This window comes from Ovis aries, chromosome 23 (genome assembly GCF_016772045.2).
Source record: "Ovis aries strain OAR_USU_Benz2616 breed Rambouillet chromosome 23, ARS-UI_Ramb_v3.0, whole genome shotgun sequence".
In the NCBI taxonomy this organism is placed as follows: domain Eukaryota; kingdom Metazoa; phylum Chordata; class Mammalia; order Artiodactyla; family Bovidae; genus Ovis; species Ovis aries.
The window spans coordinates 46526078-46553366 of record NC_056076.1 but is presented as its reverse complement, the minus strand read 5'-3'; the positions used below and the strand labels follow the sequence as shown (position 1 = coordinate 46553366).

Below are 27289 nucleotides of genomic sequence, written 5' to 3'. Positions count from 1 at the left end.
TATAACAGATTCTTTGAGAGATAAAAAAAAGTAAAAGAAAATAATAGATCAGAGAGGAGGAGGAGGGAGGGAGTTGGGAACAGAAGAAGTGGGGAAGCTGAGGGAGGAGGAGGAAAAAGGGAAACGAGTGAAGGACAGAGGATGAGGAGAGGGTGAAGTGAGAAGACAGCAGACACCGCCAGGTGTCCTGGAGGAGCACAGGTCCATCTGGGAGCACTATTCTCTGGGCATTTCCTGGGTGTGCACAGAAATAAACACCCTGCACGAGTGAGGTGTAGTTAGCAATGCAGTTCATTTTTATTAGTTATAAATAAAGTACAAAAAATCCACCAAAAGTGAATCTAAGCATTTACACAATTCCTAATGTCTCCGCCTTTTCATTGATGCACTATTGCTTTAATATTCATAATAAATATTCTTCTAGCTTTCTGCTATAAAATAGTCTATGTAGCAAAATGTTGCACAGCACAACAGAACAGAACAGCAGGAGGATTACAGAAAAAGGACAATCAACACTGAGGATAAGCCTTTCACTTACCAGGGGCAACCAAATTACCCCCTTGCGGGCCTGGGGTCGCTGGCTCCAGAGCTGAGAAACGAGCTGCGACCAAGGCCAGGGGTGGGACTGGGGAAGGGGAGGGCTGGGGTGAGGAGGTGTAGGGGACAGGCCAGCCAGGGCAAAGGGCACTTCCCACCCTGACCACCCCACCCCAGAGCAGCATAAGGCGTGTCTGTCCAGGAGCCCTGCCAAGGGGCAGTATCTGCCAGGCCCTGCCGTGTGCAGTCGTGCTCCAGTGGGCAACTCCACAGGCTGCCTCCATAGGAGTCAGGTCCGCGTGGCTCCAGGGTGGAAGCAGAGGGAAGCTGGGCAGGCAGCAGGCAGGGAGCCCAGGGAAGGGGACCCATAAGTCCAGCCAGAGCCAAGTAGGGCCGAAAGGACCCAGCCACTCTCACAAGTCAGCCAGGCAGTGCGCAACTTTGGGCCTCCACTCCCTCCCCAGTCAGCACCATCCCACGGCGCCTCATGTGGAGGGTGGATTTCTCCACCAGGCAAAGGCAGTGATGTCAAGAGGCAAGAAGGAAGGATGAGCTGTAAAGAAAGGGGAGGGAGCAGACAGGTAGAGAGCCAGAGTCGCTCAGAGGGGACAGGGACCTCTCTCTGCCTCTGGCTCAAAAATAGCTGGGCTCATCGCTGTGCCAGGCTTCGAAGCTATTGATCCTCCAACTCTCCCCTCCCGCCTCTCTTGTGGGCAGTGAGATCGGAGGCCCCCAGTTGTCCTCCACAGCAGCCCCTCCAGCCCACAGCCCCCTTGGAGCAATGGCAGAGGGCGAAGGAGATGCTGGGAGGAGAAACCATGGGTCTCATATCTGTGTCCCGATCTTCTGCCAAGGGCTAGGCCTCAACAGCAAAGGCTCTGGGAGATGACAGGGTGGTGAGGTCAATCCCAAACACCAGAGACTGGCACCTATATCCTGCCGACCCCGTCCCCATATCTAAGAAGACATGGATAGCAGCTCACTCTCCAAATGCCCAGCAAACCTTGTGAAAGCCCATGTCCAAGGACACATCTGCCTGTCTTGCCCTCTGTCCCCTGCAAGACGCTGCTTGTCAAAGGACAGACATCCTTCCACTGGATAAGTCCTCAGTCCACTCTCTTCCTCTCCTTCCCTCCACACTCCCTTTCTTCTCTCCTAAGAGGATGGGCGAGCACAGCGTGGTGGGCTCCCGCCCGCTCTGTGGATGCTAGAGAAACCCTCCTGTTCAGCTTCCTCACTCCAGCCCAGAAAACTGAGGCTTGGTGACTTGCTCAAGATCACAAGGAAGTCTGCCGGAGGGCTAGTCTGAAAAACCAAGCCTCCGGACCCCAGGTCCCGAGCCCATTCTAATAAATCATCAGGCTTGGGCTCTGACACTCCTGCTGGTAATGTCCAAGGCGCTTAGTTCTCAAACTAAGATGGGCCCCCATCCCTCCCACCCCTGACCTTCCCCAGAGGATGGGGGCAGGGTGGGCAGAGGGTGTGGAAAAGGGGAAGAGGAAGAAAAATGGGGTGGTTAATGATGGGGGATGGGGGGGGCAAGGATAGCAAGTGAAAGGCTTACCCCAGTCTGCTGACGAGTGCAAATTATATTTATATATGTGCTAAATACAGTCACTATATTGGAGTTTTTCACTAGGATCACAGCATACAGAATCAAAGGTTTGCATTTCGTATGGAATGTATCCAAAGAGGCCAGCACCACAGTAGGACAGCTTGCAATCACACACCCTGATAGTTTGGACGAAATAAAGTTTGCGGAATTTTTATTTGTTTTTTTTTTTTTTTGTATTCATAGTTGTTTGTCATCGTACCAATGCATGCAAAGCATTCCACTCCCAGAAACAACGCCAAAATGAGGTAATAGGAGTAATAAAAAAAATTAGTATCCTTTCTAAATAAATAAATTATAATTAAAAATGCAAAACAACTATAAAAATAATTAAATAAGAACCCACGATATCTACAAGTTAGTCATAAATTATGATTGTTAAATATAAGGCATTTAAACTCACAAAACCCTGTAAACTAGCAACGTGCCATGTTTTTTGTTTTTTGTGGTTTTTTTTTCATGTTTGTTTTTCTATCAGCTGAAATCGCTCTAGCATTTGCTCTACGCGCGCGCGGGAGATGAAACACGACGGGAGGACCTGACAGACGGTGCTACAGCCCCACGCGGGGAGTGTCTGTCCCGCCAGCAGGCGGGGGGCTGGGGGGGGGGTGGATTTCTTCAGGAAGAAGAAGAAAAAAAAAATCTGGTGCTTTTTCTTCACCATTGAAAAAACTGTGCTTGTTCATTAGGCGTAAAGAGTTGAGAATACTTGCACGGAGGCTGGAAAGATTCGCAGAAGAGGAGCTCGGAGTCCCGCCACGGGTGAGGGGCGAGGGCTGGGCGGGGCCGGCGGGAGGAGCCACCTGGGCCCCGCGCCCGCCGCGCTGGGTGGCCGGGCTTCGCGGGGTTGGTTCGCGGGTTGGCGTCCCGGCAGCCCGGGCTGCGCTGTGGCTGGAGGCCCAACTGGAATCCTGGGGCCGCTGTCGCCCCAGAAGGCACTCATGCGACTCGGTCAAGGAAGGGTCTGATTCCCTTGAGTTGAGCAGAAGGAGGACGACCGGGGGTCTCCCCTCCCGGAGGTGGTGGGTGTGAGATTCTGAGGCCCAAACCTGCCTCTTCTCCAGTCTTCCCAGGCTCCTGGGCGATGGGGAGGGCAGCGGGAGGGGGCTTCGAGGAAGGAGACACGCAGACTCCCTTTCCTCACTTCTCACACTTCTCACGCCCCGGGCGGGTCTGGGAGGTGCCCATCTGCAGGGTAGGAGAGCCCCAGAGAGATGGGCATGGGGGTGGGCTCTAGGATCTACCCCCAGAACCAGCGCTGACTCTCCCCTCTGGGTGGTCCTCACCCCAGTTAGTGCCTCATGTTAGCCTGGGGACCTGCAGGGAGTCTGCAGAGAAGTTGGGGGAGAAGGGGACCTGTCCCACTCTCAGCCTGTGATACAGATGTTGGTGCCCCGGGGGAGAATCGCTGTCAACAGCTTGATGGGCACACAGCTCTCCCAACTTGAAAGAAGTGTGTTGATGTTAGGGAGGATCAGAGAATATGAGCGTTGGAAGGAAATTTAGCAAGCATCCAACGCGAGCTCCTTGTGGGCAGCTGAGGAAGCTGAGGCCCAGGGAGCAGAGGGCAGGTTCTAGAGCTGCCACGTTGTCAGTGAAGAGCCTGGACAGAAGCCAGACACCAGCTTCCCACCAGCGCCCCACCTGCTGGCCTTTCAAACCAGCCTCGGAGAGAAGAACAAAGACTAAGTAAATGGGCAGTGATCTTCCCTGGGCCGCCCCACCCATCTCAGGTCAAAGCAGGGTAGGGGACGAAGTTCCCAACTTCCTGGGGCTACTAGTAACTAGCTCTGCTCCAAATCCTGACAAGTTCTTTCCCACTCGTGGGCTCTCCAGTCACTGGCCCTGGAGACCAGGTTCACACACTGGAACCACCGAATGGGACGGGATCATGCCCAGGCCATTAACCTTGAATCCGACTAGTCACCCTGCACTATCACCTGGCTCCTCACCCGGGCTGTAAGCTCCCCGAGGCCAGGATGTTGCCTCCCTGGCTGCTGTCTCTCCCAGCACCTGCACTGGCAGCACTCAGGATAGACGGCCTCGAGGATTCCTCCTGCCAGAAGCCACGACCCCTGCTCTCTGCCCGCAGGTGTCCAGAGCTACGCCCCTCTGCCTGACACCTCCACATGTGCCAGAAAGTTCTATCTCAAGCCTCCCCATCATTTTCACTCATTGATCCTGGTTCTACCCTTTGCAGCAACAATGCAGACTCAAATTTTCTTAACCTGAAGGATGATCTTCATATATGTGATAAATATTTGTCCTCCTTAGTCCTATCTCACTGATATAAAGCCATTGAGACTGGGACATAGGGTAAGTAAAGGGAGGGGGAGGCTTGAAGGGCAGTACACAAGAGGCAGAGAAGGAGCCAGAGGCAGGGGCAGAGGAAGGGAGCAGAATTCCAGCTGAGCTGGTGTTTTCCACATATGGACAAAGAAAGTTGGCTTGGGATTGGAAGCTGGTAGACTCTCCCATCTCCATTCTCCTGTCCTCCTTTCTCTCTGCTCCCTTTGAAATTCAGAAAGAAAAAAAAAAAATGTGGAGCAGTTCAGAAAGACAGCCGCCAGGGAGGAAACATCTTGGCCTCGGGGAGCTTACAGTCCAGGTATGACGTCACTTGGAACTTCCAGGTCTTGTCTCCCACCACCCCATCCCTCAATCCCAAGGAGGTTCCCAGGAGAGAGCACAGAAGTCGTCGGGCAGATAGCCTACTCCTCGCAACACCTCGGTGAGGTAGAGGAAGTGGAAACACATACGCTGTTGCTTCTCCCCACTGTAAGAAGAAGGAAACTGAGGCACAGAAAAAGAAAGAGACTTGCCCAAGGTTATCAAAGAGTCAGAGAAAGGGCTAGAGACGAGGGCCTCCCAAACCCATCAAGGTGGTGTCAGGGCCAGGGTCCTCTCTGAGGGACTCGATCAGGATTCAAGACATCCGTGATAGAAGCTCAAGATCCTCCTCAAGGTCCACACGTTTGACCTCACCCTGCACATGCTAGCTGAGAGCACTTTGGCCAAAACTAAGTGTCCGTCACCTGTGCTACTTGACCTTTAACATCTGAATAATTCTTTGCATTAGGGAGGCAGTGGCCACACTGCCTCTATGTGGTGGGGTCTGAGCACAGCCAAAGGAAGCAGCTGGCGTGAGCAGGGCTATCCTGGCTCCGAGCAGCCTGGGGCAGCTCTAACTGGACCCCTCCTGGTTCAGTGTGGAACTGGGAGGGGGTGGGGGATGGCTGGAGCTAAGTAGATGGGCTCTGGAAGTGGGGAGCCCTCCTTCAAGACAGATTTATGCCCTTCACCCACTCAAACGCTGCCTTCCCAAGCCTGGCTGAGCCCCTGAGAGGCCCATCTAAGGCCCCCATCTGCTCCGTCTCCAGTCCCCACTGCCTTCTCACATGCCCCCTCCATGCTCGCTCCGTGCACTTGTAAACATGAGAAAAAGAAAAGCCAAGAAAAAAGACAAAAACAAAACCAGGACCCCCTCCCGCCTCCCAACCTGGGTGAAAAAAAAAAAATCATCCTTTTTCACCGTAAACAGAATTTGGCTCTTTTTTTTTTCACCTTTGATTCGTTTTTTGTTTTTTGTTTTTTTTCCTTTTCTCTCGTAAAGACGGGAAGATTTTGGGCTGTCGTTGGTTGGTTCAGTCAGGCACCAAAACAAGAAACTCAATGAGAAATATTTGGTGCGGATTCGGTAACAGCGACATGTCCACCACAGATGACTGGAGCACCACACAGGACATTTTTTTTCTGAAGCTAACATGCTCTGGCTGCCATCCACAGAAATAGCTAGAGACCCCTACATGGTTTCTACGTGGTCGAGAGGTATATATACAATCCTTTGAAGGACAGGATCGAGGGGCCGGGCTGTCAGCTGGGACCTGCAAGACCGCCTCTAGACTCTCGGCAGCGTGGCCCCCCCTTCCCACCCCTGTTCCGGGCAACGCCAGCTCCCTCCCTCCCGCGCAGCAGGCGGACGGATGACGGATGGACGGACGGAGGGACGGGGCAGTCACCACTCTGCATGGGCGGGCCTCCCCCCACCCCCTCCTTTCCTCGGATACGGATTACCACCAACTCCTCTTTCCACAAAAATGTGCTTGCAGGCTTTTCCTCTACATCAAATGGCTCAGAAGGCAAAGTTTGGCTGCAAGGGCTATGGCCGTGGGGGGACCTGGTGAAGGAAAACGGGGTGTCCACTGGCTGATTCCTCCCTCAGCTGTCGGCTCCCAGTTGTGTCTCAATGTCCACTCGGCAGATGGGGCATTTCTTGCTCATGGCGAGCCACTGGTCCACACACAGTTGATGAAAGAGATGCATACAGGGGAGGCGCCTGGAAGAGGGAAGGGTAAGTGGGAGCAATGGTCAAGGGGAAGGGTCCTGCACTGAGCCAGGAGCTGAGGGAAACCAACTACTTGGGGGACCAGGAGACTCACACCCAAAGGGTCTTGGGGGCCCTGCCATGGAGTGAGCTTGTGGCTGGGATGGGAATGCATGACAGGAAGGAGAGTCCCAAGACCCCCCTCCTCCTGGCCCTCCAACTCGAAGCCAGGACTTAATCTGAGATCCATCCAGGCCAAATGCCCCTCTGCTCTCTTAGCTTGGTGTCTGGGTGTCCACACAATGGGCACTACACATCCAGAATGTTCCACACTCCACCTTCCTAGGACCACCACGGAGCACACTGCGCACTCTCGCACACTCACACATGTGAGCAAGCACTCCCCCCACCCCGACACGCGGCAGAGGACTGGATCAGCCCCAGGAAGGAGGACGGGAGACCCAAGGAGCCGCGCCCCCACCTCACATCTTCTCCATCTTCCAGCAGAGACAGGCAGATCGTGCATTTCTCATCGGTGTCTGACTCCTCCCCCTCCTCCTTCTTGCCCTTCCCATCCTGGGGTCTTCGCTGTGAGAAGCAGAGGAGAGCATCTGTTACCTGAAGCCGACTCACGTGGTGGTGGCTATTGCCTTTCATCCACAGCACTTCCCCCTCTGCCTTTCAGCCTCCTTTCCCTGTGTGTCGGTCACTTTTGAAGTTCTTAAGTAACACCTAGACTTTGTTTTCGGAGAAGGACATGGCAATCCACTCCAGTATTCTTGCCTGGAGAATCCTGTGGACAGAGGAGCCTGGCGGGCTGCTGTCCATGGGGTCGCACAGAGTCAGACACGACTGAAGCGGCTTAGCATGCATGCATGCATGCATTGGAGAAGGAAATGGCAACCCATTCCGGTATACATCTCTGGAGAATCCCAGGGATGGAGGAGCCTGGTGGGCTGCCATCTGTGGGGTCGCACAGAGCCGGACACGACTGAAGCAACTTAGCAGCAGCAGCAGCAGGCTTTGTTTTGTTTTGTGTCGTTTTTTAACACCTAGACTTCTGTGTGCTTCCCAGACTCTTCTCCCTGCCTCCTCCCCACACCCTCTCCTTGGTGCAGAAAACAGAATGTGGAAGAAACCAAACGAATCTTATTCTTGTTGTTCCAGGCAAATTATGTCCAGGGTATAAGCTTAATGAGTCCTAAGGGCATACAGTCTGGAACGGAATTGGGTGCCTAATGAATCACCCTTGGCAAATCTATGGCTTGTGCATAAACAGCTGCCCCCTTTCTGGTCCCCTCACACTGTCCACTCCTCCGTACATTCTCTCCAACCTAGATCCTTGCCTCCACATTTCTCCCTCCACTTTCTCCCTTCCTTCCTCTCCTTCCCTCAGCTAATGTCTATTCAGTTATTCATTCATTACTAGATGAAGGCAAACTGGGCTTTACCTCTTAATTTTCATACCATGCTTATTTTATGTTGTTGGATCTCTCTGCCTACCCTGAAAGGTCCTTTAAAATAGGTACTAGTTCCACTGTGCACCAGAAACTAACACAGCATTGTAAATCAACCATACTTCAATTTTTAAAAGCTATTAATTAGAAAAAAGGCTAAGTTAAGCACTAGTTTCAATATCACATTAGCCAGCATATAGGCACTCTGTTTATACTTGTTAACTTTAATTGTCTTGTTTTAAATTCTATGCTAAGTATTTGAAAAAGCTGCCTTGAAACTCAGCATTCAAAAAACTAAGATCATGGCATCCAGGCCCATCACGTTATAGCAAATATAAGAGGAAAAAGTGGAAGCAGTGACAGATTTTATTTTCTTGGGCTCCAAAACCACTGTGGACAGTGGCTATAGCCATGAAATTAAAAGATGCTTGCTCCTTGGAAGAAAAGCTATGACAAACTTAGACAGTGTACTAAAAAGCAGAGATATCACTTTGCCGACAAAGGTGCATATAGTCAAAATTGTGGTTTTTCCAGTACCCATGTATGGATGTGAGAGCTGGACCATAAAGAAGACTGAGTGCTGAAGAATTGATGCTTTTGAACTGTGGTGTTGGAGAAGACTCTTCAGAGTTGCTTGGACTGCAAGGAGATCAAACCAGTCGATCCTAAAGGAAATCAACCCTGAATAGTCATTGGAAGGACTGATGTTGAAGCTGAAGCTCCAATACTTTGGCCACCAGATGCGAAGAACTGGCTCATTGGAAAAGACCCTGATTCTGGGAAAGATTGAAGGCAAAAGGAGAAGAGGGTGACAGAGGATGAGATGGTTAGATAACATCACCGACTCAATGGACATGAATTTAAGCAAGCTCTGGGAGATAGTGAAGGACAGGGAAGCATGGCATGCTGCAGTCCATGGAGTTGGAAAGAGCCAGACATGACTTAGGGACTGCACAACAACAACTACTATTGGACCATGGCTCATCCTTCTTTAGGTTCAGTGCACATTTACTCCTTGGAAGAAAAGTTATGACCAACCTAGACAGCATATCAAAAGCAGAGACATTACTTTGCCGACTAAGGTCCATCTAGTCAAGGCTATGGTTTTTCCAGTAGTCATGTATGGATATGAGAGTTGGACTGTGAAGAAGGCTGAGCACCAAAGAATTGATGCTTTTGAACTGTGGTGTTGGAGAAGACTCTTGAGAGTCCCTTGGACTGCAAGGAGATCCAACCAGTCCATTCTGAAGGAGATCAGCCCTGGGATTTCTTTGGAAGGAATGATGCTAAAGCTGAAATTCCAGTAGTTTGGCCACTTCATGCGAAGAGTTGACTCGTTGGAAAAGACTCTGATGCTGGGAGGGATTGGGGGCAGGAGGAGAAGGGGACGACAGAGGATGAGATGGCTGGATGGCATCACGGACTCAATGGATGCGAGTCTGAGTGAACTCCGGGTGTTGGTGATGGACAGGGAGGCCTGGCGTGCTGCGATTCATGGGGACGCAGAGTCGGACACGACTGAGTGACTGAACTGAACTGAACACTTTGTCAAGTACAAGGCATATCATTGGTGCTTAAAAAAAAATATTCTGGGGAGGAAGGAATCTAATCAGTGAATGAAGTCAGCCCACCTTCTTGTCTCCATCTCCATGTCAAACAGTGAAACGTTCTGATAACACCCATGGGAAAAAAACTAGCTCCTTCCCTGGTAGCTCAGCTGGTAAAGAATCCACCTGCAGTGCAGGAGACCCTGGTTCGATTCCTGGGTTGAGAAGAACCCCTGGAGAAGGGATAGGCTATCCACTCTGGTATTCTGAGGCTTCCCTGGTGGCTCAGCTGGTAAAAAAAAAACCCACCTGCAATGCGAGAGGCCTGGGTTTGATCCCTGGGTTGGGAAGATCTCCCGGAGAAGGGAAATGCTACCCACTTCAGTATTCTGGCCTGGAGAATTCCATGGACTGTATAGTCCATGAGGTTGCAAAGAGTCAGACACGACTGAGCAACTTTCACTTCACTTCTCTCCCTTCTCCAGGGATAAGCAGACTTAAAGATCATTTAGCCAAGAGAAAAATCTGAAGTGTCATGAGATAAAGACCACCCAGAGAATGACTCTGATCTTGGGGCCAGGCCTAAATTCCAGGTCTCCGCAGTCTGGTTCCTGATCCTCAGTTCTGGAGTCTGAAGCAGTCTAGGGAATTGTGTAACCTCATTAGGACATACAAGAAAATCTATGCCTTCTGATCTCAGCTTCCCTGTGCCCTATATGCAATAAGTTTACTCTTAGCCATAATCCAGAAAATCAGAATTACATCCATAGTCTCATACAGTTGTCGTGGGTTTGGACTATGAATGGAGTTATGATCACCTGCCTGCCTAAGAACCCACCTGTGTTTGCTGGAGGAGTGGCCTTCTTTTAGTCAACCCTTTTAGAAAAGAGAGTTCCATAAAAGAATACCATGGAGACTATTTTCTGTTGTCTTCTCCCATCATTATTCAGGATTTCCTTTTTATAGTTAATAATTTTAACTTAATATTCCTACTTTGTTTTGCTATGTTTAATCTATATTTCTTTAAACTATTGTCTCTTTTCAAATCTTATCCTATTTCTTCTTTTGTATTTTTAATCTTTTAGGTCTTCTGGTTTTTGTCTTCTCTTTTCATTATCTATGAAACTTTTATCTTAACTGTAACTTTCTTCAGCATTCTAAATTTAATATTTATTTTATCTCTTTTACCCTTACTTTCTCATTTTCATTAACATTCCCTTTTTACTTTGATGTTACTGAGATTAATTTTGTATGTTGTTTTCATATCTTTTCCTAATTCTTATTTCTCTGTATTTTCTTTTTAGACTATATTTTATTCTTATCATTATTACTATTTTAAAATATCCTTTTCTGTTTTATATTATTTTACTGAGTTTAAATTTTTTAAGCTTTTAAAAATATTTTGATGGGTTTTAAATGCTATCATTTTGCATTTTTAATTCTTCTTATTCTTTATTTTACAATATTTTTGATATTTGATGATATGGGGAGGGTGATGGGGGTGGGGGGTTCAGGGTTGGGAACTCATGTACACCTGTGGGGGATTCATGTCAATGTATGGCAAAACCAAAACAGCAAAAATAAATAAATAAATAAATAAAATATTTTATTCCCCTAATTCTCCTTTTATTCTTATACTTTCTTAGCTCAACTCATTATCTCATTGGCTCAGTTCATTTTTCCTTTTCATTCTTAGCATTTGTTCTTTTCCTTATCTCCTCTCAACCTGTTGAAGTGATGGCAAATGAAGTGTGCAGTCTGGTGTAAGTGAGGCCACCCTGGTCACGAAGGTAGAAGTTGTTCCTGGGCTCCTGAACACACCTTTCTCCCTTCCACGTTCTTCTCCATTCAAGCTCTCCCACCAACGAATGGTCATTTTCTCCATGCCAATGGCCCCCTTAATTACTGAAATACTGTCACTTCCTCTTTGTTGTTCTTCAGTCACTCAGTCATGTCTGACTCTTTGCGACCCCCTGGACTGCAGCATACCAGACTTCCCTGTCTTTCATCTTCTCCCAGAGCTTGCTCAAACTCATGTCCATTGAGTCGGGGATGCCATCCAACCATTTCATCCTCTCTCGTTCCCTTCTCCTCCCACCTTCAATCTTTCCCAGCATCAGGGTCTTTTCTAATGAGTCAGATCTTTGCATCAGGTAGCCAAAGTATTAGAGCTTCAGTTTCAGCATCAGTCCTTCCAATGAACATTCAGGATTGATTTCCTTTAGGATTGACTGTTTGGATCTCCTTGCAGTCCAAGCAACTCTCAGGAGTCTTCTCCAGCACCACAGTTAAAAGCATCAATTCTTTGGCACTCAGTCTTCTTTATAGTCCAACTCTCACATTCATACATGACTACTGGAAAAACCATAGCTTTGGCTAGACAAACATTTGTCAGCAAACTAATGTCTCTGCTTTTTAATATGCTGTCTATGTTTGTCACGTCCTCTATTAACATGCTATGCATGACTGACACATAATAGGTGTGTTATAGATGTTGGTTGGAATCACCGATGGATAAATCCAGTGCCTCCAAGAGAAGCTGCACAGGCCAAGGGTCATGGTCTTTGACATTGACACCATGGGTTCTGGGCAAGCCTAGAGTAAGCGAGCCTGCTCTCAAGGTAAGAGCAGCTCCCCACTTCCAAGCTCTCAGCAGGTACCGGCAGGGCTGGGCTGTGTATACACACTGTCCCACCAAATCCCCAGAGCCGCTCTATGGCAGCTACTAATATATCTTTCCCATTTTACATTAAAAAGGGCAAGAGAAGGGCCAGAAATGCCAAGTAAGCTGTCCAGAGTCACACAGCTATAACTAGTGGTTATGGTCTGAATGTTTCTCTTTCCACCTCAAATTCATGTGCTGAAGCCCTAACCACCCTTCCAATGTGATGGAGATGAGGCTCTGGGCAGTAATTAGTTCTAGATGAATTCATGAGGGTGGGTTCCCCATGATGGGATTGGTGCCCTTATAAGAGAAAAAGACACCAGAGCCTCCTTTCTGCCACGTGAGGACAGACCAAGAAGTGAGCCACCTGCCAGACAGGAAGAGTGCCCTCACTAAGAATCAAGTCGGCCAGTGCCTTGGTCTTGACTTCCCAGGCTCCAAAACCATCAGAAATAAGTGCCACCAAGCCACCAAGCAGAGAGTATTTTGTTATAGCAGCCCAAAGACAGTAGTAGAACTGAAATTTAAAACTGACTCCAGCACCTAGTGCTCGCAACCACTGCAGCCTAGGACCTCCTGAGCGGGTGAAGACGGGCTCCAGCTTGACCAGCACGAGCATTTTCCAGCTCCAAGATTCTCAGTGTTTGTCAAGCTTTTAATTTCTAAACTTAAATAACTATCTATTTGTTTTCATAGCAGACTTCATTTCATAAAGTTGTGTTAGTTTATATGAAAACTAAGCAGAAAATACAGCCTGTTCCATCCCTTCCCCTCTCAAAATGCACACAGTTTGCCCGACTGATATCTTGCATTAGTTTGGTGTATTCGTTACAATTGATGAACCGAGAGTGATACCTCACCATTAATAAAGTCCATTGGTTTACATTAGAGTTCTTAGGGTTTTGACAAATGCAGTGTCCTGTGCCCACCATTACAGTAGCATAAGAAAATAGTTTTACCGCACTGCAAATCCTTTGTGATCTACCTGTTTATTTGTCTATTCCTCCCCCAGAGCCCTTGGCAACAGTGGATCTTTTTACAGTCCAGTCTTCCTTTTCTAGAATGCTGTACATTTGGAATCATACAGTATGAAGCCTTTTCAAGCCAACTTTTTTCACTTAGTAATATGCATTTAATATATATTTTCTGTATGACATCTATTCATGACTGAATATTTTTTTAAAATCATGGAATATACACATGTACCACAGTTTATCTATTTCCTTATTGAAAAACATCTCAGTTGCTTCCAAATTTTTTATTTATTGAATTAACTTCAATTCCTGGGCTCTAATCCTACTCCAGATTCCCAAGGAATAGCCCTGGAGAGTCTTCCTCTGCAGGCTTAGGGTAGAGCCTGTGACTCTGTGGCTTTAAAAGTGGTCCAGGTGAGCCTGACACTCACTGAGGATTGGAAACCTACAGTCTGAAGCCTTAGCCTCCCATCTGTCCGCAGGTGAGGCTGGACTTGGAGTCTTTTCTAAGGCAAACCTTAGCCTCCAGTGCTGGAGCTCCGTTGGCCCCCCACATTCAGATACACACATTCATCTGCCTGTACACCCACCCAGCACACCACTCACAAGTCCACACGCACACACACGTGCACCCAGCTCCCCTCCTGTACCAATGAGACACCGTCATCAGCCCTCCTGATCACATCAGCAGAGGCGCCAGAGAAGGCCCTGGAAAGGAGGCAGAGCTTCCTCTAGATTTTAAACTGCGCCAGGATCAACTAGACTGCTCCCCACCCCCACCTCCCAACTCTGCAGGCTGACTGCCGGCCAGCGTACCTTCTTGTACTTGTGGGGGAAGGTGAACCTCTCGATGGTGTTCTGCACTGCTCCCCGAGTCACGTTTCCCAGCCTGTCCTCAAGCTGCAGCAGCTCCTACAAAGAGAAAACGTGTGCATGCGTGCACTCCACACGTGCAGACACACAGATGCACACACGATAAGGCAGGGGGCACTGGGAGACGCCAGCAAAGATTCATATGGGGAGAACCAACTTGTCAGAGGCTCAAAGACCGAGAGATCTCTACTCTTCTTTTCCCTCCTACACTCAACCCTGAGGCTCCCCACCACCACCTATGCCTCCCCCACCAGAGAGGGAGGGACAGGAGACGGTGGGGTCTCCACCAACCCAGCGGGAACCAGGCGGAATGGGAGGGTTCCCCCCAGACAGAGGGGCAGGGCGTACCTCATAGCTCTCCCGCACAGCGGAGGTGTGTCTGCTGGGGTTCAGTCCCTGGAGAGCAAGGAAGTGAAGCTGAGGGTAAGGGTAGTTTCGGATTTCGTGGACGACCTGTTTGGGAGAAAATGTCTCAGACAGGATTCCAGGCTCCGGGAACCCAGCTTCTGATTCCCTCTCCCGTAGCTGCCAGTCAGCGCAACCTAAGGCGCTGCAGGTAAGGGAAGAGAAGCGCTGTGTTTCCTCCTCTTTCCTCCTCTCTTTCCTCCTTTCTGCTCATCAAGAACCAAGCCTGTGCTGAACCAGCCCCAGAAAGAATCACAAAATCAGTAAAGTAACAAACTAGTCTGATTGGGCATTTATTTCATGGCAAGCCCTGTTTGAAGCCCTTCTCGAGACTAACTGAATTATCCCACCTGATCTGTCACGTGGGTACAGTTACTATCCCCATTTTACCGATCGGGTAAACCAGATGCGAACAAATGAAGTAAGTGACATAACCACGGTTTCGAACCCAGGCAGTCAGACGGCAAAATTCACTCTCTTCCCCTCTGCACTGAGCTGCCCAGACTAGGGTGGGACAAGCGAGGGCACAAAATTTAATGACTCAGTAACCAAGAGAAATAGTACTTTAATGTAATATTTAAAAATCAAAGTAATACCAAAAAGTCCATAATGAACAAAAATATCAAAATTTTAAAGAAAAACAGGATCTGACCCTTTCCTGGCATGGCCCTACCTCACTTACTGTGAGTCAGAGCTCTTCAGCTTACTCCTGCATGATCCTGGACTTAACCTCTCTGGGCCTCAGTTTGCCCATCTGTAAAATAGGGATAAAACCTTTCCTGTGGAGTGATCCCTGGGTTGGGAAGATCCTCTGGAGTAGGAAATAGCAACCCATTCCAGTATTCTTGCCTGAGAAATTCCATGGACAGAGGGAGCCTGGTGGGCTATAGTCCATGTGGTCGCAAAGAGTCAAACATGACCGAGCAACTGAACAAACAGTGCTTAGAACAGTGCCTGGAATGCACTAAGTTCTCAGTAAACACAAGGTTTTATTCCTAGGGGGTGGTACTTCATATGTGAACCTTAGAACTTCAGAGCCAACCAGGCTTCTGAGATGACGCATCCTAGCTCTCACTTTACAAGTGACGAGACTGAGGTGCTGGGTGGTTAAAGGGCAAAGGCAGTACCGGAAGGGCAGAACTAACACTCGAGGGCAGCAGCGTGCAGAAGATGTCTGGAAATAAGATTTTCAGTCCGTCTTAAGCTGCCTTAACGGATTCACTTCACCTTCATTCATGAAGCTTGGGATACCAGGAACACAAAGGCCCCCAAACCCAACCTGATCCTCCCCCAGTCCCCGCCCCTGCAGTGCTGAAGGCCTATGCTCCACTCGAGGCTGCCCCAGACCAGCAGGCAGCCCTAAAGGCCACCTCTGGGGTCTCTTATGTTCCCACACCAGGTGTCTTCATCCCATTTCACAGATCAGTAAAACTAGAGCCCAGGGAGGCACCCATCCTAAATGAGGTCATATGGGGGTTGGGGGACTACCCTGCTTGTTCTTAGCCCTGAGCCTTTCCCCCAACCGTCCCCCATCCTCACTCACTCCTACCCCCAGCCCCCCCCCCAGACCACGGCCTGCCACACTGCCCTTTTCCCCTGCCCCAGCACCCCCACCCCTCCTTCCAGCAGTGCCAGCTTCTGGCCCAGCAGCTTTCCCTTCTTTCCCCTTCAAGCCTGATTGGGACTGGGAGCTGGGAGGGAAGCGTGGCAGCGGACCTGCCTGGGTGCGGGGCACAGAGCCGCAGGCCTCAGCCCGCCACTGGCACCAACAGGCGGCAGAAGACTCAGTCGCCTGGCAAAGCCTCTCACTCACCATCTGTGTGGAGGAGGAGTTTCGGGGAAAATGGTGCATTCGGAGAGTTGCTAGGTAATGCTGATAGTGCTGAGGGACGGGCCGCACCTGGAACTGAGCAGAACTCAAGCCGGCGTCCACACTGAGATCCCTGCAGGGACAGGGCCACAGTGAGGCACAGGGGGTTCAGCTGTCGGGTGCGAAGGGACCCCAAACATCAAGCCCATTGAGTAGAATCAGGGTCACGAATTGCTGCAGAGGCAAGGGACCCAGTCTCGCTTAGTCCATCCCCCTCTTTATGATGGGGAGAACCAAGACTCAGAGAAGGAAGGGCTCTGTGAGATCCGAAGGAACTAGAACATTCTGAGCCTCATACTAATTGGGACTAGTGCACCAATCTCCTTCCCAAGGCAAAGTCCATTCCTAAGAGAAATGCTGAAAGAGGAATCCAAATAAGCCAGACACAGATTCGGAGCAAAGGAAAGACAGGTCAGATAAAGTGAAGGGGTCAGAGGCCATGCGTTTACCACTTTAAGAAAATAACAGAAGAGGGACCTGCAGCCTTGGGGCAGGAAACTCTCCTGAACCACTGCCTGCACTCTTAACCGTGCAGGAAATTCACTTCACTTAGTAATCAATCAGTTAATACTGAAAAGGAACCAGGGTTTCTTGAAAAAAAAAAAAAAAAGGCTAAGTTCAGGTCTGAGTACAAAAAAAATGTGCAAAATGAGATTGAAACATCTTGTCGTAACTGAAAGCAGGAAGTCATCAAGGTCAGGTAAAAAGGATTCAGGAACCATCTCAAAGAGGCCCCCACTGGCAGAGTTTGGACATTTTGCATCAATGAGTGTAACTGCAATAGGTTGAAATACATCAAATAGGTTCAAATCCATGAGCGTGAAATGATGCTAAAGCAAATCGGTCCTTTGAAGGATGCTAGGGAACCAACGCTTCATTTTGAAAACTAATAAATACAGGAGAAGAAACAAACATTTATCCTGTCTTTCCTCTATTAACTGTACTTCAGGGTAACCAAATCACGATGAAGGGAAATTGCTCTTTATGAAAGTTTTCTGTGTAATAAATGAATAAGGAATGATTGAATTACTTGTCAACTTCTCACGTCTCCTAAAGAAATAAGGGATCTGGGAGAAGATCATCAATTACTATTAAAATCACATAGGAGAGTTCAACCAGTTTTCGGCTGGAAGAACCCAGCATCTCCTCTGAAGCGTTTTTACCAGAAATTGCGAGTTGAAGCTGAACCTGCTCAGGTTGCAACCTGAGTGCCAGGGTGTGGGGAATATAGCCAACCAAAGGGCACCTGAGCAAATGCAATTTGTTTAAAACATGAGGAACATGACAGGAATTTCTGCTTCCATCTGTGATGTCTGAACAGTGTGATGTAAACATATTCCTAGATTTCTTCCATCAGCTCAGTTTAGTTCAGTGCTCAGTCGTGTCCGACTCTTTGTGACCCCATGGACTGCAGCACACCAGGCTGCCCTGTCCATCACCAACTCCTGGAGCTTATTCAAACTCATGTCCATTGAGTCAGTGATGCCACCCAACCATCTCATCCTCTGTCATCCCCTTCACCTCCCACCTTCCATCTTTCCCAGAATCAGAATCTTTTTCAAGGAGTCAGTGCTTTGCATCAGGTAGCCAAAGCCCAGATCCCTGGAACAACTCCTGATGAGTCTGCCCCCTTGGGGAATGAGGTAATTCTTGGAGTCGGTTGGAAGTAAACTTAGAAATCCTCTGAGTCCAACCCCTCATTTTTGCAGGCCCAGCGGAGGCCTGAAGAAGGGCAGTGCCCAATCCACGGCCCTGGGCTAGCCAGTCTGGGATTCCAGGGTTTCTGACCCTCACCTGGGCTCATCCTATGACCTGCCTCAATAAAAGGAGTTCCATGGGACATCTCATGGGCATGGGCAGAAACTCAGACTCTTAGCAGCTGCCTAGCAGTCCCAGCAGATCTTCGGCCGCAGAGAGATGTTCAAGGAATTCTACCAAAAGCAAAGTCCCAAGGAATTGAGAACAGAATCGCCCCAATTCCGAGAGTGCTGACTAGAGAAGCAAAAGACACCTTCAGCCTCAGATGAGTGGGGCGATTTGCCCAGGGTGGGCCTGGGTGGGCTCTGGGATCCCCGGTTATCATCTCATCAAAAGTCGGACCCAAAACCCAGGATCCCCTAATAGCTGCTGCAGGGGAAGGAAGCCAGGAGGCTCTCATCTCCATGTCCCCTCTCTACCTGTCCCAGGGTGCCCGAGCAGCGCTAGGACTAGGTGGTGGGGGGCCGGCAGTGGGGGCAGAGATGGAACCATGAACCCAGAACTGAGTCAGAGGAGCATATTGAGAATGGAGACACTGGAGGGGGGTACAAAGTCGGGGCCAAGTTACCAGGCCTGGGCCAGAAAGGGGAGCTTCGTGGGGGGATTTACCCCCCAAGGCCTGCTGCCCCCACACACTCTCAGGCCAGGCTGCTCAGCTGACAGCAGCTATGCGGGTGGGGCTGAAATCGCCTAAATTTCAGGGAAAGGCCAGTCAGCCTCAGGCCTGGGGCTGGACCAGGCTCTGGGGGCCAGGATCCTGGAATGATTAGGGCAGCAGTCAGTGATTCCTGATGGTTTAAAGGAAAGGGGAGGGGGGCTGGGGCCAGACACACTCCCCACCTCCTCCTTCCCAGGGCTCCTCGCAGAGCGTGAGAGCGGCCCCTCCTCTACTGCATTTCCTGTGTCTAATTTCCAGAACCTTGCATCTCCTGGCAGAAGAGACCTCCCTGGAAAAGAGGGGGGGACGGGTATGTCAAGCCCCTTGTCACCACTAGGCTGGCCCTTGCTGGAGCAGAGCTCATTCCAGGGAGGAGAGGGGGCCTCCTGCTTGGGAAGTGGGGACAGGACAGGCAGAAAGGCCCAAGGTGGCCCTGGGCACAGGGGCCTCCCAGCCTCTCAGGGCCCCAGTCTCTCCCAGTCCTCAGGGCAGGCAGGGGTCAGGAATGCAGAGCAACAGAAATTTCAGGAGGACAGGAGAGTTAAAGCAAGCAGGCTTACCCGCACACCACCCTCCTCCTGACATCTCTGCAGCATCACCCTCACCGTGTCGCGTCACCTGTCCCCTCCCACTTGCCACGTGGGACCCCGTGTGTGTATTCAGATCCCTCGGCCGCACACAAGGACCCTGGGTGCTCTGGGTGCTGAAGTGAATTAAATTGAATTGACTTGCCTGCTGAGGGACAGAATTTCATCCAAACAACAATTAAATCTTCCTAATTTGAATCTGCTAATTAGAAAGAGGCTGGGCTGAAGCTGGCTGTGTTACAATCTCTTAAGGAAGCGTTAAATCTGTCAGAGAAAACTTGAGAACTAGCAAGGGCTGGAAACGATGGAACCTGTGAAAACAACCCTCTCCTGCACCTAGAAGCATGGTTAACTTCCAATCAACCAGAACTGCCCCTCAGAACCGTTCCTGGGTGTCCAGTCCTGGCCGCGTTTCCAAAGCAACCCTTGCCCATGAAAGTTAGCCTGAGTAAATGGCTGAGTAATGACACTACTGTATGTCTGTTTTATAAACAGTCCATTCCCTTTCATTGAGGTTTTTTTGTTTTTACATTCTTTTAAAGAAAAAATATTTTTTTAACCTCAAAGTTGCAAGAACAGCACCAAAAAATTCCTGGTTATCCTTCATTCAGATTTCCCAAATGTTAAAGTTTTACTACTTCACTGCATTTCTTTTTCCTTCTCGCTCTCCATCCATCCATCCATCCATACCTACTTATACATACCCATACACAGTTCCCCGTGGATTTTTTTTCTAAACTATTTAAAAGTAAGTTGCAGGCATGATGCCCTTTACCTCTAAGTACTTCAGTGAACTGCATATCTTTTTTTTCAAGTGTTCTAGTGTTTGGATCTGACCCTAGGTTAGGTCAGCCCTCCCTGAGCTTGAACCTGTGAGTAGGGTGGGACCAAGGATCCAAAACCAAGCAGTACTGCATCTCAGGGGAAGAAAGACCTCTGCCCTGAGCTCAGGAGATTGTGGGAAGACTTCACAAGGCCCCACTGCCTACAAAGACCCCTCAACCAAGCCCTGAACCTCTCCCCAGGCCTTGCCTCCAGCCTGGCTGGTTCCATCTCCCTGAGCCTCTTTTGCATGGCTGGCATGCCCTGGCACTTCTCTCTGGACTCCTCAAGGCCCACCTCCTCCAGGAAGCCTTCCCTGACCATCATACTAGCTCCTGAGACTCTCCTATCTGCCCTCCTCCCAAGGACTATTGGGTCACAATACTCCCAGGTACTGGGAAATGCATTGCATTCCTGTCAGCTCCTCCCAGGCAGAACCACAAGAACTGAGCCCCAGGCTGGGCTCGTGGTGGTGCCTAGCCACATCTGAGCTTGCTGCCAGAACTCGGCCCCCGGGGGCCCATCTGGCTCTGAAGGTGGCTGGGGACAGGGCAAAAGCTGGGGCTTGAAGACTAGAACTCCTGCGTCATTGATGTGAAGGAAACAGGAGCTCCAAGGATCAGGCAAGACCCTCCTCTCCCCCTTCCCCAGGGGCCCCACAGACTCACCAGTCAGTGCCCTCAGCCAAATACCTGGGCTGAGGTGTCTGTAGTTGGTGGCCGAAATCGAAGCTGGGGTGGAGGCGGTGGGGATGGACAGACACGCGCTCCTGACTCCGCCTGCACCAGAAGGGAAGGAGGACCCAGGCATCAGGGAAGCCCTGGGCCAGCCCAGCCTACAAGAGCCCTGAGCCCCCAGCGGCCCCCACCCACACCTACGTATGGAGCGGTGGCCTTCAGCCCCCTTCCCAAGCTCCAAGGAAGCTTCCTGGGCAGCAGCTCATAACTCAGACATTCCCGCCCACAGACAAGGCTGCTCCCTGGGTCTAACTGCTGCCAACCTGCTGTCTCACCCAGGCTTTCTGCCTCCTTTGCTCCTTCTTCTACTCCCCTCTGTCCTTGGTGCGTTGTATCCAGGACACACAGACCTGCCTCCTGCAGCATCTCCCACGTCTATGCACCCTTACCCTCTGCTGCCACCATGCTCTTCTCTCCTCCACCCTTCTCCACACTCCTCCCAGTTTTCACGGCCCAGGACTAGGCCTCCTCCAGAAAGGCCTCCCAGAACACTCCAGATCATGGTGACCTCTCCTTCCTCTGACCTCCTACAATACTTACCTTCTGTCCCAGGTACTCCAACCTCTACAGATATGAACACTTAGGGCCTCAAAGATCATCATATCCAGAGGTGCTCGAAGTATGCACCAACAACCACTGGCAGTCCCTGTGACCCTTTCACAGGGTTTCTGAGGTCAAAACGATTTTCATAATGACACTATCATGTATTTGCTTTTTCACTCTCATTCTCTCACAAGTGAATGATGGAATTTTCTAGAAACTACATGACATGTGATTCAGCTACAATATGAGTGCAGAAGCAGATCTGAGAATACAGCTAGCTGTATTCTCAGATCTGCTTCTGCACTCAAATTATTAAAGAGATTTGCAAATATATAATTTTTAAAAGTCACTCTTTTTACTGCATTATATATAGCTATTTTTGGAAAAACATTATTGGCATTAATATAACTTTGTTATTGTCATTTTTAAATGAATTAACAAGTATTTAAATATTTTTCATTTTTAATTTCTAATAGGGTTTCAATAGTCATAGCCCACATAAGCAAAAGTTTGCTATAGTCCTCAATAATTTTTAAGAGTGTAAAATGTCCTGAGACAAAAATGTTAGAGAAAAGCTTATCTTGTACAACTTCTCTTGACAGTTGAGACTCAGAGAGGTGAAGTGGCTTGCCCGAGGTCCCACGGTCAGTTCAGCCCCGTTTGATTAGTTAGTACTGCCTCATTTAATTTTGCATTTGTTTCATCGTTGGTCTCTCCAACCACATGATGGGCTCTTTGTGGGCGGGGTTGACCCAGAGCATCCCTTAGGGACCTCCAGGGTTAGAATCAGGTGACCGTGAAGTTTGAGAAGGTGCGAGGGTTCCCCTAGCCTAATCTCCCACACTATGCAAAAGTCCACCAGGAGCATCCTAGCCCACTAGTTACCCAACTCCTGACCAGCTACCTGGGCCATGTGGCAAGGACACATGCCAGCAACAGAGGGAGCCGGTGTCAGGCTAAAGCCACGCTCACTACCCGGAATGAATGCAGTGCCACCCCACTCCAGAACTCTTGCCTGGAAATCCCACGGACAGAGGAGCCTGGAAGGCTGCAGTCCATGGGGTCGCTGAGGGTCGGACAGGACTGAGCGACTTCACTTTCACTTTTCACTTTCATGCATTGAAGGAAATGGCAACCCACTTCAGTGTTCTTGCCTGGAGAATCCCAGGGACGCGGGTGCCTGGTGGGCTGCCGTCTATGGGGTCGCACAGAGTCGGCACGACTGAAGCGACTTAGCAGCAACCAGCGCAAAAGCTGCCTCCTACAGGGAGACTCCTTTGGTGACTGATGGCGGGCCAAGCCTGGCAGGATGGAAACCAGGGGTCGCGCCCTGGGCCCCGCCCACCCTCGCCCCTGTGGCGCACATACCTGGGGTGCGAGACGAGCCGGCGGTGCTGGGCTTCCAGGAGCTGCTGCTGCAGGAGGTATTGCTGGTGCAGGGCCTGAGGTAGGAAGGAGGGACCTGTGACGTCCTGGAACTGCAGGGTGGGCAGCGGGGTCAGCGACTGGTGCAGGGCGCCGCTGTGCTGGTGGGCCGGGGCCATGTGGGCGCTGAGGCCCGGCTGCGACTGCACGGGGTGGGCCAGGGGGAAGTCGGGAGCGAGCTGCTGCGGCTGCGGGGGGCCCAGGTGGAAGTGACGGCAGGAGGTAGCGTGAGGAAGCTGAGACCTTTGAAAGGGGGCACCTGGAGAAGCAATGACAAAGACCCCATGAGGTCTAGCCCTGCTACCCTCCCCCACGGGTCTCATCTCCCCCTACCGGCAACCTGCAGCCCCTGAAACTCAAAACCTTCATTAGAACCCAACAGTGTCATTATTTTTATATACAAATAATCATCAGTGCTGCCTGGTAAAGGCTCAGTGCAGAAAGTGTTGGAGAGAGGAGGCGTATTTTGTTTAATAAATAAGTAAGCATTCTCTTTTAAATTAACACACTAGTTAAAGGAATTTTAAGGTCCCAGGAGAGAGTTTGGCTTTCTTGAATTTCTCCCAGGCAAATTTATTGATCTTACTACCTTTTAAATAGATGCCTAGGGAAACAGCCTGCAATGAAGGAGACCCAAGTTTGGTCCCTAGGTTGGGAAGATCCCCTCAAGAAGGAAATGGATACCCACTCCAGTATTCTTGCCTGAGAAATCCCACGGGCAGAGGAGCCCGGTGGACTACAGTCCATGGGGTTGCAAAGAGTAGGACACAACTGAGCAACCAACACACACACACAAGAAAATATAGTCCAACCTAGTCAGTGTTCTTGCCTGGAGAATCCCAGGGACTGGGGAGCCTGGTGGGCTGCCATCTGTGGGGTAACACAGAGTCAGACACGACTGAAGTGACTTAGCAGTAGCAGCAGCAGTCAAGCTCTGAAGCCTTGGCTGGCCAGGACCCAGCCTGCAGAGAGCCCAAATTTCTGAGAAAACAAGTTGTTTTCCATGCAATTTTAAGAAAAAAAACTAATCACACAAAATTTTAAGTATAATTAATTTGTTGTAATATGGTAATTTTTTTTAAAAGCAAAAATTTCCAGCAATAAGCCAGGCTCATGCTTTATTTAATCTAGTCTCTACCACCTTCTAAATAAAATTAACCTTGATGATGGGGAAAGTCTTGCAACTTCTCCATAAGCAGAGATCCAGCTCTCAGTGCTGGAGTCCTTTAATAAGGAAGGAAGTAGACTTGACACCTCAGGAAGCTTTAAAGAGGCTTCCTGTTAAATGTGGCAGGTTCAACACATATCTGTTCCTTCCCAAACCCCACTGAAATGAGAGCAAAGGAATAAAGAGAAAATAAACAGACAAGGACAGGGAGAACAGGAGGCGTGACATCAGCAGGAAACAAATGTCAACAGATTTTTGGAAGACAGAAAGCAGATGGAGGAATTAACAGAGCTGAGAAATTGGAAACAAAGCCCCCAGTGAAGGTGTGGACTTCCTGTAGCTCAAATGGTAAAGAATCTGCCTGCAATGCAGGAGACCAGGGTTCGATCCCTGGGTCTGGAAGATCCTCTGGAGAAGGAAAGGGCAGTCCACTCAGTATTCTTGCCTGGAGAATCCCATGGGCAGAGAAGTCTGGCGGGCTATAGTCTGTGGGGTCACAAAGAGCTGGACATGAAAGTGGCCAAACACACACACCACGAAGGTGCAGTCGATGAGAAATGGGTAGATCTTGCCACACATGCTGGAATGGGGTGGAGTTGGAGGTGGTGACTCCTTGGGAAGGCGGGAGAGATGGTGGCGCTGAGAATGGGGAGGCTGGTTGCCAACCTGCATGAGGATCAGTTCTGCCCTTTCCAGTGCAGTGACTGTCCCTCCCTCGCCCTGGCATTTTGCAGGGAAACTGAGCCAGAAAGGCCCGAGTACTGGAGGACCGGGACGCAGCACCACGCTCCAACAGGGGGGTTACGTGAAAGTCTGCACGTGGAACTCTGGAAACCTCTGCTCCCTTCTGGCACCTGGCACGGTGGATGCTGTCCTTTGTGTGACCCTCCACTCTCCCCCACACCCCATGGCTCCAGGCTGGAAACTGGCCCCAGAAAGAGCTTGACAGATCCTTCTGGTTGGGAGTACCCAGTAAAATGGCAGAGTCCTCAGCCGGCCACTGCATAATAAAGCCCACAAGTTGAAAGGTCCACGCCTAGACACAGAGCTTCTGCAAGTTTTGGTGACCTACTCTTCAATGTGAACAGACAGCCAAGGATGGCTAGTCTCTTGAGGAAAAGTGAAAAGAGACAGAGAATATACTAACTTAAAACAAAAAGAAAAAAACTCAGAGAAACAGAAGTAATGCAGGGATCCAAAAAAAAAAGACCAATAAACCTCAAAATGTTAAAATTAATATTCTTAGAAACAGTAAGATATTGGGTCCATGAAACAACTGTAAACTCCTTTGAAAGGAGCAATGAGGGAGACAAGAGAGGGCTTGGAATTTTAAAATTATAAGAGGTGAACTCTGAAATTTAGCAGAAGGGTTGGAAGATGACACTGGGTTAATTTCCCAGGCAGCAAAACAAGAAAACAAGGAGATGAGGAGAAAGATGCCAAAGTTGAAGGGTTCAGTCAGAAGAGCCCACAGTTTTTCTAGGAAGAGAAAAAAATGGAGAGAATTATGGAAAAAGGTATTTTAAAAATTTCCCAGTACTGAAGGTCAGCTTCTGGATAGAAAAGGCCCTCTGAGTGCCCAGCAAAATGGGGACGGGGAGAACCACACAGTGAGGCATGTCACAGGGAAACCCCCAAGTACTGGGGGCAAAGAGATGATTCACACCTTCCAGAGAGAAGGCACAGCAGTCCCATTCGAAGGTCAGGAAGCAGAACAGCACCAGATGTTTCAACAGCAATGTCGGAAGCTTGAAAACAGTGGAGCAACTGCCTTCATGGTACTGCAGAGATGGGGGAGGGGGAGATTTTCAATCTAGAATTCTGTGTCCAGCTAAACTTAATCAGGCATGAGAATAGAACAAGACTGTTTTCAAACATGCAAGGTGTCCAAAAAAAAAAACAAAAAACAAAAAACTTCTCTTCACCCTTTCTCAAAGAGGTACTGATGCAAACCAAGAGAAAGGAGAAATGAAATAGGGGATGACACCTGGAAGAGAGGGCGTTTCCCAGGCACACAGCTATACAGACCCTCCAGCAACCATTTCAAGGGGGGCAGGAGGGAGGGTGCACTGAAGGTTTCTAGGGGGTAGATAAAAAATATAGGATTACCATTAGATTTGGCCACAATAAAATAATACTTGAAGACATTTTCCAGTTTTATAGAGCATTTGGTAAGAATTTATAAAACTGTCATAGAAAGCAGGCAATTATTGCCTCTAGGAAGGGAAAATATTGTTCAGAAAGTGTAATTATTATGTACTACTTGGTTCAGCAGTGAACAATCTCTATATATTAATAATGCAAGAAGCATTAATAAACTATTTTAGAACAGAAAAGGACATTTATCCCGTATTAAGAAGAAAATAGATAATGGCAAAATTGAAAAATCAACAAATAGCCGATTTATTTATCTAAGAATTTATTTGGAAATTTACTTAGTAATTTATGTATTTCAGGAATTAAATACTTAAAGAAGAGCTGGGAATGTTGAGCTTCTAGTGGTGGGGCTGCAGTGGGGAGGGTGAAGGGCAGACAATCCCTGTTTTACTAAATGTGTCTTGTACTGGAGTTATTTGTCTTTGTAAATGACATGCATGTCACTGATAAGTTTTTTAAAAAAATTTTTAATGAATATTTGCACAACAAAATGAAACTAAAATGTATTTCTGGCTCACTGCAAGTAAGCCAGCAAAGAATTATCTAGCATCTTAACTCCCACAAGCATTACGGATCAGTAGGCCTCCCTGCCTGGTGAATTCTGGCTTCCACGAATCCAGGGGCTGTGGCCTAAGCAAGCTGGCTCTGGCTTCCTCCTTCTCCCTCACCACCGTGTATCGTCAACACAACTGTAAAAAATGGAGGAGAAGGCCCACGCAACTGAAGGAAAGAGGGCAAAAGAGGAATGGAGAGCTGTCGAAAGCTAACGAAGTGAAAGACAGCCACGACTGCGGAGGAAAGGAATGGGGTGACAAAAAGAAAGAATATTGTGAAGACTCCAATCCACCACTGTCTGTTCAGTTACAATGTGAGCCATATAGGTAACCGTAGATTTTCTAGTATCCACCTCTAAAGAAGTCAAAAGAGACAGGTGAATGTAATTTTAATAATATATGTTGTATAACTCAGTATATCCAAAATGTTATTATTTCAACATATACTCAATATAAAAATTTATTGAGGGACTTTCCTGGTGGCCCAGTGGTTAAGAATCTTCCTGCAAATGCAGGAGACATGGGTTCAAACCCTGGTCCGGGAAGATTCTACCTGCTGGGCAACGAAGCCTGTGCTTTACAACTACTGAAGCCCATGTGCTCTCTGCACATTACA

At 49.0% G+C, this 27289-nt stretch overlaps 1 protein-coding gene across 1 annotated transcript in view; it reads right to left on the bottom strand.

The window, feature by feature from the left end:
• Positions 1–273: 273 nt before the first annotated feature.
• ARK2C (arkadia (RNF111) C-terminal like ring finger ubiquitin ligase 2C) overlaps positions 274–27289 on the bottom strand; it is a 113652-nt gene continuing 86636 nt past the window's right edge. The window contains exons 2-8 of the mRNA XM_027960757.3: positions 22738–23053; positions 20758–20868; positions 16208–16337; positions 14338–14442; positions 13933–14028; positions 6955–7061; positions 274–6485 (exon numbers count right to left, since the gene is read on the bottom strand). Coding sequence (XP_027816558.2) covers positions 6368–6485; positions 6955–7061; positions 13933–14028; positions 14338–14442; positions 16208–16337; positions 20758–20868; positions 22738–23053 — 983 coding nt within the window. The 3' untranslated portion in view covers positions 274–6367. The remainder of the gene's footprint in view (positions 6486–6954; positions 7062–13932; positions 14029–14337; positions 14443–16207; positions 16338–20757; positions 20869–22737; positions 23054–27289) is intronic.